Source organism: Lepisosteus oculatus, chromosome 6 (assembly GCF_040954835.1).
Source record: "Lepisosteus oculatus isolate fLepOcu1 chromosome 6, fLepOcu1.hap2, whole genome shotgun sequence".
NCBI classification, from domain to species: Eukaryota; Metazoa; Chordata; class Actinopteri; order Semionotiformes; family Lepisosteidae; genus Lepisosteus; species Lepisosteus oculatus.
In genome coordinates this window covers 17,553,078-17,572,656 of record NC_090701.1, presented here as the reverse complement: position 1 = coordinate 17,572,656, position 19,579 = coordinate 17,553,078, and the positions used below count along the sequence as shown (strand labels likewise).

The 19,579-nt window shown below is 39.0% G+C and overlaps 1 protein-coding gene across 1 annotated transcript in view; it reads right to left on the bottom strand.

Annotated features, from left to right (window-relative positions):
• The window catches only part of dnajc1 (DnaJ (Hsp40) homolog, subfamily C, member 1), an 85,969-nt gene extending 70,648 nt beyond the window's left edge, over window positions 1-15,321 (bottom strand). The window contains exon 1 of the mRNA XM_006634383.3: window positions 14,914-15,321. Coding sequence (XP_006634446.2) covers window positions 14,914-15,063 — 150 coding nt within the window. The 5' untranslated portion in view covers window positions 15,064-15,321. The remainder of the gene's footprint in view (window positions 1-14,913) is intronic.
• Between the last annotated feature and the right edge of the window lie 4,258 nt (window positions 15,322-19,579).

The window sequence follows — 19,579 nt, the reverse complement described above, 5'->3', positions numbered from 1 at the left end:
ACATTCTGCTGACACACCTGAATGAGCAACGGCTGTATGTCTTCTCTCCTTAAGGCACAGGGGATGGGACCTGATTTGAGTTGAAAGAGGCTCAAATAATCACATACTTGGGGACACTGACACTTTAATAGCAGTGTGTCAATGGGGTTTGAATGTGGCAAAATGTAAGTTTCCTACATGGTTAAACAAACCCCAGACCGTAAGGATCCAAACCCTTCAGTTAGTTTGACACTGACAATGTGTGACATTCTGTTTCTTTGCATAAACCAAATCACAAATCTGGAGTGTTCAAACCTAGTTCAACGTGTTAGCACACTGGGTTACTAAGGTGTTGCGCAGTTACTAATGCTCAGCAAAGACGTTTAGTTCAGCTGTCATTACAAAGATTTCACTAGGCATGGACAGGGCCAGGACACAACACCTGATATTTATTAAGCAAGAAAAACTTTTATTATTTCCTTCTGGGTTATTAACAAGCACGCAAATCAGTTCATTAAAGGGACTGTTTTAAACTCTCCAGGGCATATATGCTGTAAATCTAATCTTGCTAAGCTTTGCCTCTTCTCTATAGTTTTAACTTCTCATTTTTAAAGCAGGCTCTCCCAAGACAATAGCAGTCAGACTCGGGAACAAAAATCTAAACTACAATATATGTTAACATGAAAGAAAGACATATTGAGATAATTGAGGTCATACTGTTTTTCCTATATAACTTCTGAAACAGTATGAAAATCACCCTTTTGTATTTATCAGTGTTATAGATATCTTATGGCAAGATGGGGGATCTATAAACAGACTGTTGAGCACTCTTGGTCTCCTGGTCATTCAGGTGCAAAAAGCACAATACAATAATTTCTCCCATATGCAAACATTGATGGATATTCTAATTAAAATCATAAGGTATGGGATAAACATTCTTCTGACTTCATGAAGGATGAGCCAAGTGTGACTGGGATAAATGACCCAAGCACTGCCAGAGCCATGAGAGTTTGAGCTGGCCATGGAATCCTCCTCTTTAAAGACAACAGTGACTTCTTGTACATGCTTGATGTCAGCAAATTTACCAGATTGCCCATGAGAGATTACTGCCCTTAAAGTCCATGCTAACTCGACCTCTGCTCTGACATCATGGGTGTCTGCCCACTGATCCTGTCTCCTCTATGCAAAATGCTGAAGAGAAAGAAGACACGGTGTACCAGTGCTCACACAGAGAACGGGGTTGTCACATCCTGAACACTTCGACATGGTGCGAGTTGAGGCTCACTGGACTCTGGATAGCGTGATGCTCAGGAAGGACCAAAAATGTAAATGCCACTGTGAAGTTGGAGTGTGCCGTGATCTGGAATTCCGCAGGAGGGATGTGGCACCATTCATCCATAAGAATCAACTCCCACTTGGCTGATCGAGGTGGAGATCGCTAAGGGAACATGCAACCCACAGCATTATGGAAACTACCAGATCTCTTCACAGTTGGTACCACGCATTCAGGACTGTAGAGAGCTTAAGGTTGGCACCTCAGCATGCCCTTGTATGTTTGTCGAGAACACGATGAAGGATGATCCATCTGACCATTGCTTGTGCTCTTCGCATCACTGGACCCACAAACGTACATTGCCAGCGCACTATAACTTAACTACAGTATCGTGCTCTGTGGAGTTCTCAGAAGACTGGTTTTCATGAAACTGGCTACTCGTGCCCCAGGTTCACATTTGCAGTCATTTGAACTATAGTTTCTCACCTGTTCTGCCTTGTATTTCGATTTCTGCTAACGCACAGATATCCCTCTGTAAGCAAGCTGGGACAGTATTGTTCAGAAGGTTGATACCACTTGCTCTCAATATACTTGGTGTCCTTTATTTAGCTAGGTGTTTCCATTCTTGTAGAGAACCTCTGCTTGGATATATGGAGAACTTTCACTTAGTTGACAGAAGCAAAATTGTACTGCTACAAATTCACTGTTGTTGGACTAAAAGGGAAATGACTCTGGCCAAGAGAAAGCTGGAGCAGTGCTGCAAGGAAAGATTTCCGACACTCATATCACAACATAAGAAACTATCAAAAGGAAATGGTTAATAAAGCATAGCTAATTAGAACTGAATGTTAAGAATTTCAGATCCAGAACTCAATGCTTGCTGCTATCTTGGCCATAAACTTTGCCTATGTTTACATTTTGAAGCACAGTTTTTCAGCCACATTCACTGGAAAGCAAACCTTTCCCCTCTTCCCTAGTTAAAGGCAAATCATCCGACTTCAATAGATTGCATTCAAAAAGCCACTTCTTAAATAATTAAAACAAAAAGCTCCATGAAAAGTTCATTAATGTTTTACTATGTTTTACAATAAGTAAATGTCAGAGAGAGAAAATTCCATAACTTGTATAAAATCTGATGCACCTAATTTTTATCTTTCAATTTTTTTAAGGGCAATTTTAGAGCCAGAAGTTATTTTAGACTGCGGGAAAACGTTTTTTAGCCTAAACCGTAAGTGTGCAACACCCCCCACACACACACAAAACCATGTACTATTATTATTTAAATATAAATAGTATAGTATAGTGTCTCAAAGGATTCAAGCCACCACTGTTGGTAGGAACTAAAGCACTCAACATGCTGACCATCACACAATGTCAGCTATCACAACGTGGTATCCACGTTTGCAACAGTTTATCTTCTGCAACCATGGCGTGTCATCGTTTGAAGTCACTCAAAAGACTCGACAGCTCAGTTCTAAAACTGTGGACCTCCGCTTCACAAAAGGCCACCAGGAACGAATGAAACCCGGCTCAAGAACAGTAAATATGGGCCTCATGGGCATGGAAATAGTCCAAAGAGGTAAAATAAAGTGCTAGAAGGGAACAGGGAGCTGGAAAGGTTTCAATGGATCAAATAAAGACTTAGTGGAGTATATAAAAAGAACCAAGACTCTAGGAGACAAAACTGACAAAAATTGTGCCGTGGGATAATTTCATCATAAATGTCATTTATGCAGTCTACCTTCTTTGATATAAAAAATATCAAAGTATGCTTCCTACGTACTACTCTTAATTCTAATATCTTTTTTTCATATTTAACACTCGTTTCATAAAAGAGATGACCATGAGGGTAAATCCGCAGAGATGGTAAGGGGTCTGCATCGACAGGGGGAGCGAGTAGAAATGTAAAAATACACCTCTAAAGACAAAGAAAATGTGACTCTTATCATCTACAGCCAAATAGCTTTCATCGTCCTTGGCTGCTGTAATAATAAAATGCATGAAAAACAAAGCTTTTTTTAAAAAAAATAGCTTCCAGCAAAATGCAGCAGATATACATTTTCATTACATAATTTTTAACAAAGTAAAAAAAGCAGCACATATTGGAAACAAATACATCCATCATTACCAAAAAGCTGCTTATTCCTAAAAAGGGGTGCAGCAGCCCAGTGTCTCTCCTGGAAACAGATAAGAGCAGGGACAAATTCAGGATTTCAATTCATTAAGCTAGTGCGTCTGTGGAAACAGCAAAACTGATGCTGGGTTTTTTTCCCCCACACTACTGGTACCACAAAACTGAAGAAGTGCATAAATGTAGAGGGATTTACTGTAGAAGAGGAAATAGCATATAGCAAAAGCAGTAAGATAATATTGTGATAGAAATTAGCAGTAAGAAAATCAATGCTGCTACCCACTGTTACAAACAAAGGGGGGGATAACAGTAAATTAAGGGAGGTTACTAAAACCACTGCATATAAAGATCTGGCCCTGACACCAGCCTGCTTAGCAAGCAAATTAAAATGTTTAAGTATTTCAAAACCAAATGTCAGAGATTACCTGGCATTACATGGCACAGACGTTCCTTATCCTCCAGCACAGCTTGACATTACAGTAACAATCAGGCCCAGACTTAGACAAATCCTAGCAATAACTACACAACATGCAACTGTTACACTAGGAACGATATTTACAACTCTTTGATTTCCAGAGTCCTGTCTTCTACAGATCTAGAAATCCCAGAAGTCTATCCACATATGCTAAATTCAACAGAACACCTTAAATAGAACTGGAAATCAGCACCCTTATAAACTAAATAATCAAATCTCTCTCTTTTAAGACATGCTGATAAATGAACGGGAAACCAATGTCTGGCTTCTAAATAAAGTATCACTAAAACAGAAGACATATTTTTAGTCCATCTAATAAACAATAAAGAAAATTTTAAAAATTCAAAAAGTAAATAAGTTGTCCTCTCCATCTTTCAGCTTTCAGTTTACCTGGCCAGAATCTGGTTTCAAGTGTAATTTTGAATGAGTTAACTCTCTCACAGCAGTTCCTGTGCTGGAGATGATGGATGATGAAAATCTTCCTTCTTTTGCTTTTCATTCTTCCTATCTTGTCTGCATGTCTGTCCGGGTGTTTATGTTATGGTGCAACCCTACTGACCTCACCAGGAACATCCAGTCACTGTTGAATATTTATTCTTTAACATGCCTGTCTTCAAAGTGTATTTTAAAACAAAGTTAAATAGCTTGAGTCAATTATTATTTCATCTTTACATTTGATCACCTGGATTGCTCGGCTCTGTTTACTTGCTTCACAGCACAGCCTCCTGTATTTTAAATACAGGAGATGCATTGTTATAAACCTTCAAAATAAGTCAATCAAGCTGGGAAGTACAAACAAACTAATCCCACCTAAAACTTAACTGCACCCATTTATTGCAACATTATATTGTAGGTACTCACTAAACGAACCACAAACAAGCTGCAAAAGTTTAAAATGAGCCCTGCTCAACTCTTGGCAATTTCAACAACACAGTTGGTGTTTTTTAATTGTACTTAAAGAAGATGAAGATGTACTATGATAATGAAGGAAAATTATTTTTCTTCAAAATGGACACTTACAGTGTAATAGTCATAATATTTAGGTTTCCGGTATCTTCCTATATTTTCGCAGGGCTCCTTTTGTTTTCTAACCACTTCATCCCATTCATTCATGGGGGAGCTCAAGCCTATCCTGGCAAACGAGGCAGGATACACCCTGGGCAGGACGCCAGTCCACTGCAGGGCACACACACGCATAACACACTCTCACCAAGGTCAAATTTTCCAAGAAGACAGTTAACCTACCAGTTTGTCTTTGGATTGTGAGAGGAAACCAGAGCACCTGGAGGAAACCCACATGAACAACAGAAACTCCAAGCAGAAAGCACCTCAGCTCTGAAACTGAACCCAGGGCCCCAGCGCTATGAGGCAGCAATGCTAACCACTGCGCCACAGTGCTGCAATATTTTCAGAAGGTTCATTTTAAAACTTAAAGTTGTAGGAATCATAGGCGATAAGCATATTGATCCAATAGAGGTTAAATAACACAGAAATCTGGATACTAAGCTACAAAGCCTACTTAATATACAGTAGTGCTCTACTGATACTAACATTAGGAGGGAGGTTAATACTGGACAAGAAGCAGACAAAACACAAAAAGACTAATTTCTAATACAGGGCGACATACAGTTTCTACAAATACATAAACAGTACAGCACAGTCAAAAATACCCAATTCCCTTTTGGTAAATTGCGAGTATTTAATGTAAACACTTGTCTCTGAGCATGTATACTGTTGAACCTAAAGCAGCAATAACAGTCTCCATGACAAAAGCACAAGTTTTACATTAAGAAATGTCTTATAAAAACAATTTACACGAACTGCTCTTAAACGTAACTATTTTATATTGGATAGCTTTCGCCTTCTACCTATGTGCACACAGAAGCAATCAGACAACAAAGCACTTTCTTGAGGCTCCGAGACTCACAGGACTCATGTTCAAATGCAGAACTACTCAAATATCATGCTGACAGAGATGGACTAAAGACTCCCAGTTGCACGTTAGTTTGAAACATTTTAGGTTACATTAGCTCTGTCTCTTTGCCTCTTCCTTATTTTGATTGACTCTGCCTTGCCTGAAAGACAAAGTTAAGATACAGTAATTGGCTTCTGTGTGCAGGCTTGTGCAATTCGGACAGGACGTTACAGTGGGTAAATCCCGAAAACAAATAAAACTGCAGATCCCCAGGAATGTAGGACTGCATTCATTTTTTCCCCTCACAGTATCATGAACACTTTTATGCACTTATGTCCTTGCATAAGAAGGTGGACTCATTTAACCCCATTCTCAAAAGTCATTTTTACACTAGACATGGTATTAATGGTGGAATTAGAAAACAGATCCTTGCATTGTAGACACCTCTAGATAACCAACAAAACAGATCAGGGTGCAGTCAGTAATGGCTGAATGAAATATGAAACATTTGGAAACTTTACAGCTCCATAAACTTCAAGTCCAAAACTAACTGCATCGCAACCTTAATGTTACACAATGGATTTCATGCCCGATGAGGTTTACAAGGTCGGTTCTGAGCTGCTTTAGTAGAAAGAACTACAGGAATCTCAGGCTGCCATGCTGAGTAACATGTCACTCGAATTACAGAAGGTCTCCATTAAAAGGAAAGGTCAACTGCACTCTTACAAAATATACTCGTTCATGGATATAAACATACTGTAAAACATTCAGTGGGCCATCGTCATAAAGCATTTTCCACCCTTCGAAAAGTATCAAGTGTCTGAAAAGAGGAAGCCAAACTTCCACAATGATACTTCTGCTCTCTCAAAAATAAAAAATAAAAGCATAAGGGTACTGTACGCAGCTTGTGAAGAGCTCAGAAATTGAGAAGTTTTTTTTTCTTTACCAATAAGGAAATAAATGTATAGAGAGTTAAAATTGTGGAACTTTCCCCTTGAACTGCATTGTGTTGTTTGCCTACTGTGGACTTATCAGCAAAAAAAGCTTACATTGGTGCTTTTTTGGATAAAGAATCAAAGGAAAAGTTTTGTAAATGTTAAGCATAATATGCAATGCATACCCACCACATTTATGGGGAATTTAATACAAATATGACAGCCAATCAAAATCATACCTGGTCCTCCTGACTATTACTTATGGTCATGCCTGCTAGACTGTAGACAGACTGTACAATATTCTTCCTTATTGTACACTGACATCCCAGTAGAATGGCCACAACTTCAAATAGACTTGTGGTCAAAAGCATTGAAATCATGAAAAATACTTTTCAAAAGCAAACAAATTTCAAATATGTTTTCATACAACAAATATTCACTGACTGACAAGTATTCACTAACTCCAAAAGCAGAACACGTTACCATTCAATTAATCTGCTTTCTAGTCCTATACATGCATGATGGGCACTTTTAGGCAGTTTGAGATGGACTTTTGTGAATTGCAGTAGCTGGGGATTTTTTCAGAATAAGGAATCATCAGATAAATGACGCCTGTTTAATTCACAGGACTTATTTTTATTGCCAAAAAACGTTCATTCTTTTCTACCACATAGCTCTTAGCAAGCAAATCGAGATCAAGTTAGTTGGATGGCAATAGGCAGGGCACTGATCAGTGCTTCTCACTTTGCTAAAAAGGGGTGCCCAGAACCTTTGAAAATTGTTTGAAAAATCAGATTTTATTCTGCATGTTTATAAAGACAAAGTGTAACACATCAAGATCAGAATAAAAAAGCATAAAGCATAAATGCACTACATTTTACATTCAAATGCACTAAAATGCAGCTGCAAGAAAAAGTGAGACAGTACTAAGACTTCAGGTACAAGAAATGTGTCAACTCAACAGGACAAATCAACAGTACTTTGTTTTCTTGCAGTATTTTCTCTGCTAACAAGTTCAACTGAAAAAAAAAATGCATACTGTCCTTGCCAGCCTGTTTCTTTTCCAAGTTTCTGCAAGGCAAAGCTAACACAAGTTCTGACAGGATTACAGTACAAAATTCACATAGCAATTCACTAAAGTTGAGAAATGTCTGTAGGTTTGTCAGCTTTCAAGCCATTTCCCTTAACCGGTAACAAGAAAACTTAAAATTATGGCCAGTATGCTTCTAGAGATTGCATCTTCCCACATCAAACTGGTTTTAGCTCAGTTGTTCAGATATGTCAATATGCCTAAACGGTGATTACTATTCACCTAATTAAACGATTACAACTAAGGATTAACATTGCAATCTCTGAAGAACAGAATAAGTGACAGTAATAAATCCTGAAAACAGAGAAATGTAGCCCCTGAAATTAATGTATATAACAAACTCTAATTCAGAAGGCCATTGAAAGTAACTAAAATCCAAGAAAAGTCAGAAAAGGCATCTATCAAAGGATCATCTATCAATATAAACAAAACTAATAGCAAAACATGAACATAACTGAAGAATATCAGTGCCATTCACTGCTGAATGTGCATGTTGAAATTCTAAAATTCTTTACAGGAGGCACCATTTCCTTTGATATAACAGTCTTGCTTGCATAGAGTAGCACAATCAAGGTTATACACCACTGTTTCTGAAAAAGTCAATTTCCAGTCAAATTCTGGAAAAATACATTTGTAATGCCTGAAATTGGATAGAAAGCACCCATTTCTCAGATCTCCCAAATCTCAATTCCATTCTTCGGTTACAACACATTGCACTACTGTTCCAAACTATCCAACTGGCAATACGATGTGCTTTTTGCTGTTTTCTTGCATGTGAGCATAAATCACACAATCTCATGAAGGTCTGAATTTATGAATATGAATGTTTCCAAGAATAGAAAAAGCCTGCTAAGCAAATAATATTACTTTTGAAGGCAGGTGTCAAGGGTCATAATTTGAATGTACAAACCCGATGAAACATGTTACTTTTTTCCCTACATGAGAGTTAAGCATTTTTTATTTTTACCAGCATTTACCAGCTTAAATATACTGAAGAGTCATCAAGAAGAGCAAAAAAATAACTAAAAAGAAATTAAAATGTTGTCTTATTGTAGAAATGTTTCTCGGTTCTCAATTAAGAAAAAGCAGAAGTACTTTATAACTTAACTGATCCTACTATGTATCTGAATTTAAATGTTCTCTTTAAATGGTGTTAGACAGATTGGATCCATGGGTAAAAAAAGACTCAGATGTAGCAGTTCTCCCTTTTTTTACCCCAAAAATAGCATGCGGCATTATATGAAGTCACAAATATACCCAAGCCTTTCTCCTAGCAATTATAATTTTAGATCAAACAACCCCTCTAAATTAAGAATATGTTAAATACACTAATCAATGTGCTATCACTGCCCAAAGGGGAGTGACTGAAAGCATTTGACATTTTTGGCAAAAACTAAAATTTGTAAAATGTTTAAAAAATGTTACTTCAAAAATGTAATTAAGTGCTTTACTGTTCTTTCAACATTCTACCGATGGGAAGAAGCCTAGACAATTAACAGAAAAGCCTTAGCATTCTCCTATATTAGGGATGCAACAGTGTCTGACAATTTATTGGATAATTACTTTAGCTAAACTAAATTGTTTGTTGGATAACTGTTCAGAAAACGGCTCAAGTTAAAACTTTATTTGCCAGTATTTGAGAGATGACTGGCAATGAGGTCCAGGATGATTAGAACTGACTCCATCCATAATATAACTGCTGGATTTACAGTGAAATTGCCTTTTTGCTAATCATTAGAGACCAAACTCTGCCAAGTTCCCTTTTTTATCATTCTACAGCATCTTTATTTTCCCCTGTGGACAAGGCAAAGATTTGGATATGAAACAAATGGCATACATACTGAATACATGAGGACTGTAGGCTATCAGCGATATGCAAAACGCCCTTTTGGTTTGTGAACGTTAAACTCAACAGAATAGATACGATCGGGTACCAGCATAGGCTTATCGATGGGGAAAGTATAACACTATTTCATTTTTGTGTGACTTATATGTAGTCTACCAGGATCGTTGATGTTAACTTAATATGGTGTATAGTATGTTGTATCAGCAATGCATTATAATGGAAACAGATCAATTTTAACTTCTGACAGGAATGTGGGTACAGAGCACCTTGACTGAGACAGGTTCTTATCAGGAGAATGGGGATTTATTAAGTCTTTCTGCTCATTTTCACCGGCTCATGCCTAAAACTATGATTTTGCCTTTTCTAGTCATAAAGCAAGATACAGGCGTCAGCTCAACATAAAAATATATTTAAATCATCGTTAGGAGCTAGAGGAAGAAATGTAAAGCAAATCCTTATGGAACTGTACACTTCCTGTGCCTCCAAAAATTGTCCTGTATCATTGAAGGGATTCGTGGGATTGCATTCTGGGAAGCTTATTATTATGATGATATTACTTTCAGTGATTGAGTCACATTAATTTGTCCATTCCATGTAATTTCCTTACATTTCCATACTACTAATCAGTTTGATACATTTCTGGATAACAAGATTTTGAGACATTGTTTACCTTTCATTGTCAGTTTCAGTTTTTCTTCAAAAGCTCTGTACATTGTTTTTTTCCCTGGATCTTATCTGTTCTGTTGATTAGTTAAACTACAAACTTGATTAGTTAAACTTTCCTGCACATGCAGTTTATACTGTATTGGGCCTGATACAGAACAGTTACAGTCCATGGGCCCGTGATTCCTCTTCAGTTCATTTTTAAACATTAAAAATTAAGCTCGTTTCTCATTTCAGTTTTGACAAGTACACGCATTGGAAAACATCCAAGCAGAACGTCTTTTTCACAAAACGGAAATTTGCGTCTACACAATCGAGTCACAATTAGTCAAAATTGCAGTGAAACCATTTTTTGCGCAAATACAAAAGTGTACCTTAAAGCTTCTTTGTTTCTGCATTATAAGTCAAGATCAGAGTCTATCAAATGCAATGCACTTACAGTTTTTCTCACACAGAAGACAGCTCTATTGAACAAGGATAGTTATCAAACTTCCTCAATCCACATGAAAATGGCCAATTGTGACCATCTTAGCATATCAACAGATCTGTCAAAGCATACCGACAGATACCAGCACATGCAAATTTTACAATTTTCAATTCAAATGATTTCGAACTTCCTTAAAACACAATAATTGGAGAATTTCTTTGCTTTGTTCTCATATTAACTTAAATTCCATACGTCATTACCACAATACAAACCAACCAAAACGCATACCAATTTTCATTGAGTGCTTCACATTTGGCATTAATTGTACATCATTTTAATACGGTCGGTACAGCGCCTCAATCACGTTATTTATCCTGATGATAGCTTGATGAGTGAGAAAAAAAGTCATTGCCATATTTTAAAGGGGTGATACAGAAATACCATGTATTTTTACTAATAGCCCCATTTAACTTTTAGATTTTTCTCAGTTTACAAATATTCACAGGAGAAAAAAAAATATTTTGGTTTCTTTCACCTCTTTTTCTTTTTTTCCCATTTTGATGACATATGTGCACAATACTCAGTAGCACATATTTAATTCATGTCCGGAATGGCAATATGGTATAGGAAAATGCACCACTTTATGTGTAATAAATTTACGACAGGAGAAGAGAAGCTACACTTTAAATTATGTCGGCGGGTCATTACAAAACCTTTGCCTTTGTGGGTCTGTTTATTTAAAAAGATGTAGCACGGCTGCTCAAAACGGGACTGATGTGTCCAAAAGGCACAAACTACCGTTGCAAGGCCTTCAAAGTGAAAAAGTGACATGGTAACTGAAATATCAGGAAGAAATAATAACTGAGTGGCATGAAAGCACTCGTGGGGGATGGGAGAGCGTAGCGGTTGGAGGAGAGAGATGTCTCTCTTCTTGCATGTTTTCAGACATCAAGGCAGCACTTGAACTCTGAAGAAACAGCCTTAAGACAAAATTCCTTACACTTATATATAGCGCTCTTCTGGACACTCCACTCAAAGCACTTTACAGGTAATGGGGACTCCCCTCCACCACCCCCAATGTGTAGTCCCACCTGGATGATGCGACGGCAGCCATATTGCACCACTACACTCACCACATACCAGCTATCAGTGGGGAGGAGAACAAGGTGATGAAGCCAGTTCATAGATGCGGATTATTAGGAGGCCGTGATTGGTAAAGCCCAATGGGAAATTTGTCCAGGACACCAGAGATGCCCTTGGTTTTTAATGACCAGGGAGAGTCAGGACCTCAGTTTCATGTCTCATACGAAGGATGGCGCCTATTTTACAGTACAGTGTCCCCGTCACTCTACTGGGGCATTAGAACCCACACAGACCGCAGAGTGAGCACCCCCTACTGGTCCCACTAACACCTCTTTCAGCAGCAACCTTAGCTTTCCCAGGAGGTCTCCCATCCAGGTACTGACCAGACTCACACCTGCGGAGCTTCAGTGGGCTGCCAGCTGTGGGTCACAGGGTGACATGACTGATAATAGGGTGATAACTGTCATCCATCCATACATACATCCTGCACTTGCTTCATCCAATCCACGGCTGCAGAGTCTTTCCCACTGGACAGGACACCAGTTCATCGCAGAGCACACACACACACCAGGGCCAATTTTCCCAGAAGCCAATTAACCAACCAGTATGTCATGAGATGTCGTCGCTTCTCAGCCTTTTGCCTTAGATCAAGTGTAGCATGTCATGAGCTGTGGGAGGAAACCGGAGCCCCCGGAGGAAACCTACACAAACACAGGGAGAACATATAAACTCCACACAGATAACACCCCAGGACTTGAATCCAGGTGCCCAGCGATTACAGCAACGTGTAAGGTGCAAATTATCAGCGGCTTTGGCTGTTTAAGAAATTTGAGGAGTTTCAAGTTAATCAGTATAGCCTGACTGTACATGGGTGGCTTGAGGTGAGAGAATAAAGTGGTAGCCTAAAGGCCATCTTCATATATGGAGGGGCAACAGCAGGTCAGAAGTTAATGGTCTTTTCATTAGAAAGATACTATCCATGATTGGAGTTGATTGGCCAAATGGATTTTAAATAGCAGCTATTAGTGGTATATGCTATGTTCTGACAAAGAAACTGGCCATTTTGTTTTACACATAAAACACAATTGCATACGTTTTCATCCTGTTGGTACTTCTGGTTACTGGTAATATATAACATATACTTACTGGTTTATATACCGTTTGTCGTGCCTCTAGGGGCGTTTTCCTCTAGGATTTGCCACTGTGCTGCACAGTTGGAACGGTGCTGACTGGTCGGGATGCAGGGTTAGGCTTAGACCAGGTGCAACAGTTTGCATTTAAACCATAAGGTGCCATTTTTGCCACATCTCCAGTGTAAGAGTTAAGGAGACTTTTTAAGTAATTTCCTGCCACTAAGCCAGAGTTGAGTAATTTCTCATATCTCTGCCTGATCTGTTCTGTAGTTGTTGGGGCTGCAGGGGTAAAACAGCTGCCACACGTCACCCAGATGTGAGCTGCACCGCAGTGGAGGACAGAGGGGGATATGAAGGGCTCTGGAATCCTTAGGATTGAAAAGCACCATAAAATTGTAAGAAAAAAATATAATAAGCTATTCTGAGTACACTTAATGCATTCACACTGGCATCCGATAATTAATACTTATCCATCCATTTCCTAAATGTTTCATTCAATTTAAGGCTGTAGATCCCCTGCAAGCCTATCCCAGCAAGCAATGGGCTCTAGGCAGGGTAGACCCAGGGCCGATTTTCCCAGAAGCCAGTTAACCTACCAGTATGTCTTTGGACTGTGGGAGGAAACTGGAGTGCCAAGAGGAAACCAATACAAACATGTGGATAATATACAAACTTTCTGCAAATAGCAGAGGTGTTAACCACTGTGCCATCATGCTACCCTAATAAAGATTTATGATCGAGATATTTTAAGCTAATTTTAAGATACAGGTTATCCATGTGAATACTTCTACATTTCCACAGGCTTGCAGCTGAAGAACTAAACTTACACACCACAGAATAAATGTACCATTTGCTATCTCTACCACTATACTACATAGGTATACCTATACAGAGATGATGGTTATCCGCTGCCTTAGTGATAGATTTAACTGGTCTTCATGTTATTTCAGATTTGATTAAACCCTGAGAGACTTACGTCCCTTAAGCAACGGAAAAATGATCCTCAAGATTCATATGTAACATGTAGCAGTCACTGTACTGAACTTATGAACCACAAAGACTGGCCCTTTAGATAGACCCAGAATTTTTAACTGAATACAATAGCCACTAATACAGTAACGTTCAATATTATGTTTAAAACTGTAAGAGAAGTAGTATTGCGTTTCATGTCAGTTCTGTTTCAGTTCTCATACCTACAGTACTTAAGGGGACTGTGCTTGGAAGCTGGCTCTTCAGAGCATCCGTTCGAAATGTCATCCATGAATGAGTGTTCAAGACTCTCAAAAATGTCAAAAACAGTCATGTTAACTATGCCTAACTCTGCTTGTGTTCGAGGGCCAGATAAAATTGAATTACTAACTAGTCCGAGCTCAAAGGCAGATCCTCGCTGCTTGCCACGGATGTGAAAATGACACGTCATCGAATAATACAGTGCCGATTCTAAAATGAGATCCAGTAACGAGTTAAATAATTGTCGTCTGTAAACCACATAAATCCACCGGGGACAGGCCCTAAGCCTGGAGTAAGCCTGTGCTGCTTGCGGCATCACGGAGTTGCTCTGTTGAGGTATACATTTCAGCTGCGTCTTCGCGGATCTGTTGCCAAAATAACAGAAACCGAAGGGCTCTTACAAGCTGAATGTATCCGACTCAAATTGCAGTAAGATTTAAAATCAACCTTTCGCTGACGGGGAGAAAATGAAACTACACATCTCAGAACCTGAGCGGAGCGCAGGGCAATGGACGAGACAGCACGAGTCGATACTTTGCAACCGTATCTTTAAAGTTTGTTTTTTGTTTTGTTTTGTTACTGCAACATGCTTATCCGCTACTTTCCGTGCACCCATAGCTCAAGGCTCCGGCAGTGTTTGACTGTACAAGACGGAAGCCAGTTCTCCCAATCCAAGGAAACCATATATGGAACATTAAAACCGACCTTTAAAAAAATAAATAAAGGGATTTACCTGTGCCACGCCGAGAAATTCATAAAAAGTCTGTGGAATTTCTTCAACGAGGTCAAAGAGCTCCAAATCAGTATCCCATGAAAACGAAGGCAGCGGCTGAGCTATGAAAATCAGAAAGACCTGTAATATTGCTAAAACGTAAGGAGCCATGGTCTGGAATGGCGTATCTATTAGCTAGCTACTGTCTGCTACTCCAGCAGAGGCCATATAAGAGAAAGGGAAAAAAAAGAGAGAGAGAAGTGCTTGTTTTTAGTTTATTCCTTTAGCAAATCCATTGACCCGGTCCCTCCAAGTCAAACGTGGCTCCAGCCTCCTCACTCCATTTAAAAGACACGCACTTTTCTCGCGACGCAGCCTGCCCCCTTTTTCTGCTTCACGTCAACGTAGCCTTGCTCAGCACACTGCAGACCGCTGGAAGAAAACGAAAATTTAAAAATATATATTCGAAAGATATCAGCAGAGCTTCCGGGTTTGTTTGAAAACTTCTCGGCGCGGGTTCAGTACAGCGAGAAACGTACAGTTTTCTGTGGCGGACTACAATTAAGTGAACTAAAGTGGCGTGGTTACTCACGATCCATGGATTTTCAAACTAAAGAAAAATGTAATCTTCCTAGTGATCTCTTTGCTTGTTTGTTGCCGAAACCGCATGCTGTTGTTCTTTCGTTTTTGATACTTTTTATAGATTCTAAACACTCCAGGAGATTTCTCATAAATGAGCTTTATTGTGCAAATGGGTGTCTGGTTGTAAGTGCAACAGAAAGGTTACGAGGTTACCAGATATGCAGACCATTAATTGCTAGTAGCTAACTGATCCGCGGATCTCACCTACTGTAGATGCTTCTTGAAAAAAGCCAGGGTATTTCAAACTTCCCCACCCCTTTGTGCCTCCTCTTCTGATTAATAAGGGGGCTTTTTCCTAATTCCCATAATCTACTTGTCTTCAGGTCCTTGTCATGCTATTGCTTCTGAAGAGCTCGACTGAGTTGACTTTGTTCATGTATTGTAAGGTTTTGAATACTTGAATTGGGTCCCCTCATTGTGTTCTAAAACGGTTCACTTCGTTAAACCTGTCGGAGAGGAACCTTATTTTAAGCCTGGGATTGTATCTGGTAAATGTTTGACACATTTATTTTATATTTATTTTGAGTCAAGCGGGTATGGGCTGGGTATCTGAAGGCGACTTTTATTTTGCGTTTGTTTTTGTAGACTTTGCAATAATGCTTGGGTTCATTACCCTGCTGGAATACTAGGTAACATATCAGAGTGCAAGATCTCTTGATATTTTGCTGCATTCGTCCCTATTTCTATGCCTACAATATTAACATACTTAGTTATAACAGAAACCATAACAGAGACAGTCATGATTGAGACTGTGGAACACAGTGTTGTTTTCCTTTTTTCCTCTAAGCATATTCTTCTTTTTTGGTAGAAAATAAACAGTACTTGCAGTATTTTAAGAATTTGAAGATATCACCAGACTTCATCTGGGAATCACCAATATCATTCTGATGTGTGTTGTTTTTTGTTTTCGCAAATGCTTCTTTCTTTTCTGTCAATAAAACACCCTGCTAACACTTACTGCTTGTGATTTTCTCCACCACTTTCCTTCAGTTCTTGTGTCAGAATCATTTACAGTATTCCAATGCCAAGGACGGGCTTCTTGAATAATTTCTTACTTTGTGGAAGCCTTGCTTGCTCATCCATCTCTGCATTCAATTGTAGCAATTATGTTTCTCAGGTATGTCCCACACAGTAAGTTTTAGTAAACTGAGCTGTTCTAATATTTTTCTGGTAGTTCTGCCTCTTTTCATGTGTTTCTGCCTCACCATGTGGAAATTGTCCCAGTTCTGGGCTGGACAAGCACTTGCCTTCAGCCCTGAAATTGTCCTCTAACAATGTCCCTGTCATTGGAGCTGGCAGGAGGAGAAGACGACCACAGGGCACTGTTCTGGAAAACCATGACAGACTTATCAAATGGGTGTCACTTAAAATGCACCTCTTAAAAGAATCGTTGAACTTCCAAGTACAGGCAGCTCATCTGGTAAAGGCTCTTGTTCAGAATGTAGGTTGACTCCTATGACCCAGGTTCTGCTAATTCAAGCCTGGATCATGTCAATAGCTAAATGTGATCAAGAATTCTCAAGGCGCACTGTTGCTGGGTATTTTGGGCAGACGTTTGCAAGGTAGACAAATAAGTTACTCCAGTAGGCATGTGAAAACATACTTCTCCTCTAAACTGCATAAAGAGGAGCATGTTCACAGTACCAATATTGTATCCTTAAACCACGTCTACTACAAAATTGGAAATTCCAAATCAAATATGCATAGGCTATAAATATAGTTGGTGATTTTCTAAATGGCCTATCGTATATTTAAACATGATAAAGAAGGATTTACTGTAGGTATACAAGCTACGTGTGCTGGAAGATTTGCAGAATAAAGTTTAGAAGTCACATGACTATTGACTCAATTTACAGAAAATGTTCATGGTTTCAAGGATCAAAGAAAGTACAATATAAAAACTAAGGCATCAACAGCCAGTTTGACAAGGAATAGTCAGATCACTTGGATCTCATAAAATATTCAATCTGCTTGTACCAATACCCAAAACGCATGCTTTCCTATAGAACTGAAGAGGTCAGTCTGGTATCTGTTCTTCTGGGATTGTTTCATGAAAACCATTTGTGAAGTTTTTATGTGGAAAGCCATGAATTGGAACAAGGGTGCTGCGGTGCTCCTTCCTGGCTCTCAAGCACTACCGTCACTTACTCAGACAGCTTTTTCAGCCCTAAAGAGCAGGCAGTGGTAGTCCGGCCTGAGCTCCAGTATGTCATCAGCCAGTTGAGTAACCAGCATTCCTCAGCTTGCCACAAGTGGAGCTGGGTGAGGCTTGAGTTAGGCAAGGGTATCCAGAACTCACCATATCACATTGCCTCCCTGGAGCTGGCCAGATGCTATTGGCAAAAGATGCTGTTTTTTCCAAATCATCAGAAGTCCCTGTTATGCACTGTGGAGAACAAACTGCTTTTTCCTGTATATTACATTTGTGTTAGTTAAAATAGTCAGATTTTTTATCCAAAATGAAGTGTGAGTTTCTCTTCCGGTTATAGATAGTTTTCTGCTCATTTCAAAGAAGGAACCTCTCCTGTTTATCTACCAGAAATTCTTCACATATTCCTCACACTCTCAAGTTGAAGCTAGACTGGAAACTAACATTTCCATTCTCATGGAAAGTGCCAGATCATCTGTGAAAAAACTGTGTCCCATTTTTACATTTCACCTCTGTGAACTCTTTAATGATCTGATCATTTCAATCACGTGAGTGTGTGTGATAATCGAGTAGTCTATATTTGAGATACATTGTTGTATAGCATTAAGGACCAAGATATATTTTGGTGATATATAAAAATATGTGAGTAATAACAAAGATATTTACCTTTGTTAAAGTCCGATTGTCAAACCTAAACTATCAGGCCACACAGCCAGTGGCTCTGTGTAAAATCACCTGGGCATGTGCCAACAAAATAGCCAGGCCATCTGGTCACATGACTGCTGCACTGCAGAAAGATGTAGAAACATCATAATGTCTTTGACTACATACAATAATTCTGCATCAAACAATGTATCCTTCTGGAAAACAAAATAGCCCCATGGTAACATTTATCATGATATTGCCCACGAAAAACAAATAGATATGTTTTCTCAGCATTGTACAACAATCACATGTATGTTTTCCAAAAGAAACATAAATACTGAATTTATACAATACACACAGAATACAGAGGTCACAAATTGTCCATCTTCCATCTGCAGATATAACAGAATATCAGCTGGTTTCAACTGCAGCTGCTAGCTTCAGTTGTTATTGACTAATGTTTTGAACTGGAATTGTTTTTCATTATGGGGTAAGAGAAGTGTATGTTAAAGTAAAGCTAATTTTCTGAATAGTAACATGTATTGCATACATAAAAAGGCATATACCATTGAAAAGGAACAACCAAAGGTTTATTCCATGCTGAAAAGAGAAGAAAATAAACTTTTTTTCTCTTTTCAGCATGGAATAAACCTTTACTTGTTCCTTTGCAGCCTACACATGCTGACACAGCTACCCATTTGAACTACTAAATAGCACTGAAATACATCTTTTATTATGTTTTCTCTTTTCTAGAGATAAGGCCATGCCTTGTCTTAAGCCTATTGCCTGCTTTGGGTAATCTTGGTTTTGTAGCGTTAAGCACACAGAAAATACAAGACTACCCCTGGATGGGATAGACCAGTAGGGCTTAACTCTGTGGAAGTTGTGGTAATTATTCACAATGAGGCAACAGGGGTATAGTACCAACTTTAGTAATAGACCAAGAACCCTGCCCACTGCTCTCTGCTGCCCCCCTGCTGTGCTTGGAGGAAAGGTTCCTGAACTCTTACAGTACTCTCCAATCTAAAGAGGCCTACTGATACATCCACACACAGCAGACCAAATTTGGGAAAGAACAAAAGGTTACACTGAGATATGGTGGAGGATCACACACACTTGGGCACTCTCAGTGGCCCTGAACACAAAAACATCTAAATGAAAAGGATGAAAAATACACCTCATAAAACAGAATTGCAATTCACCAGATCAGGCTTTTACCATGAGTGTATGTATCTGTTCTGAAAAATCAAA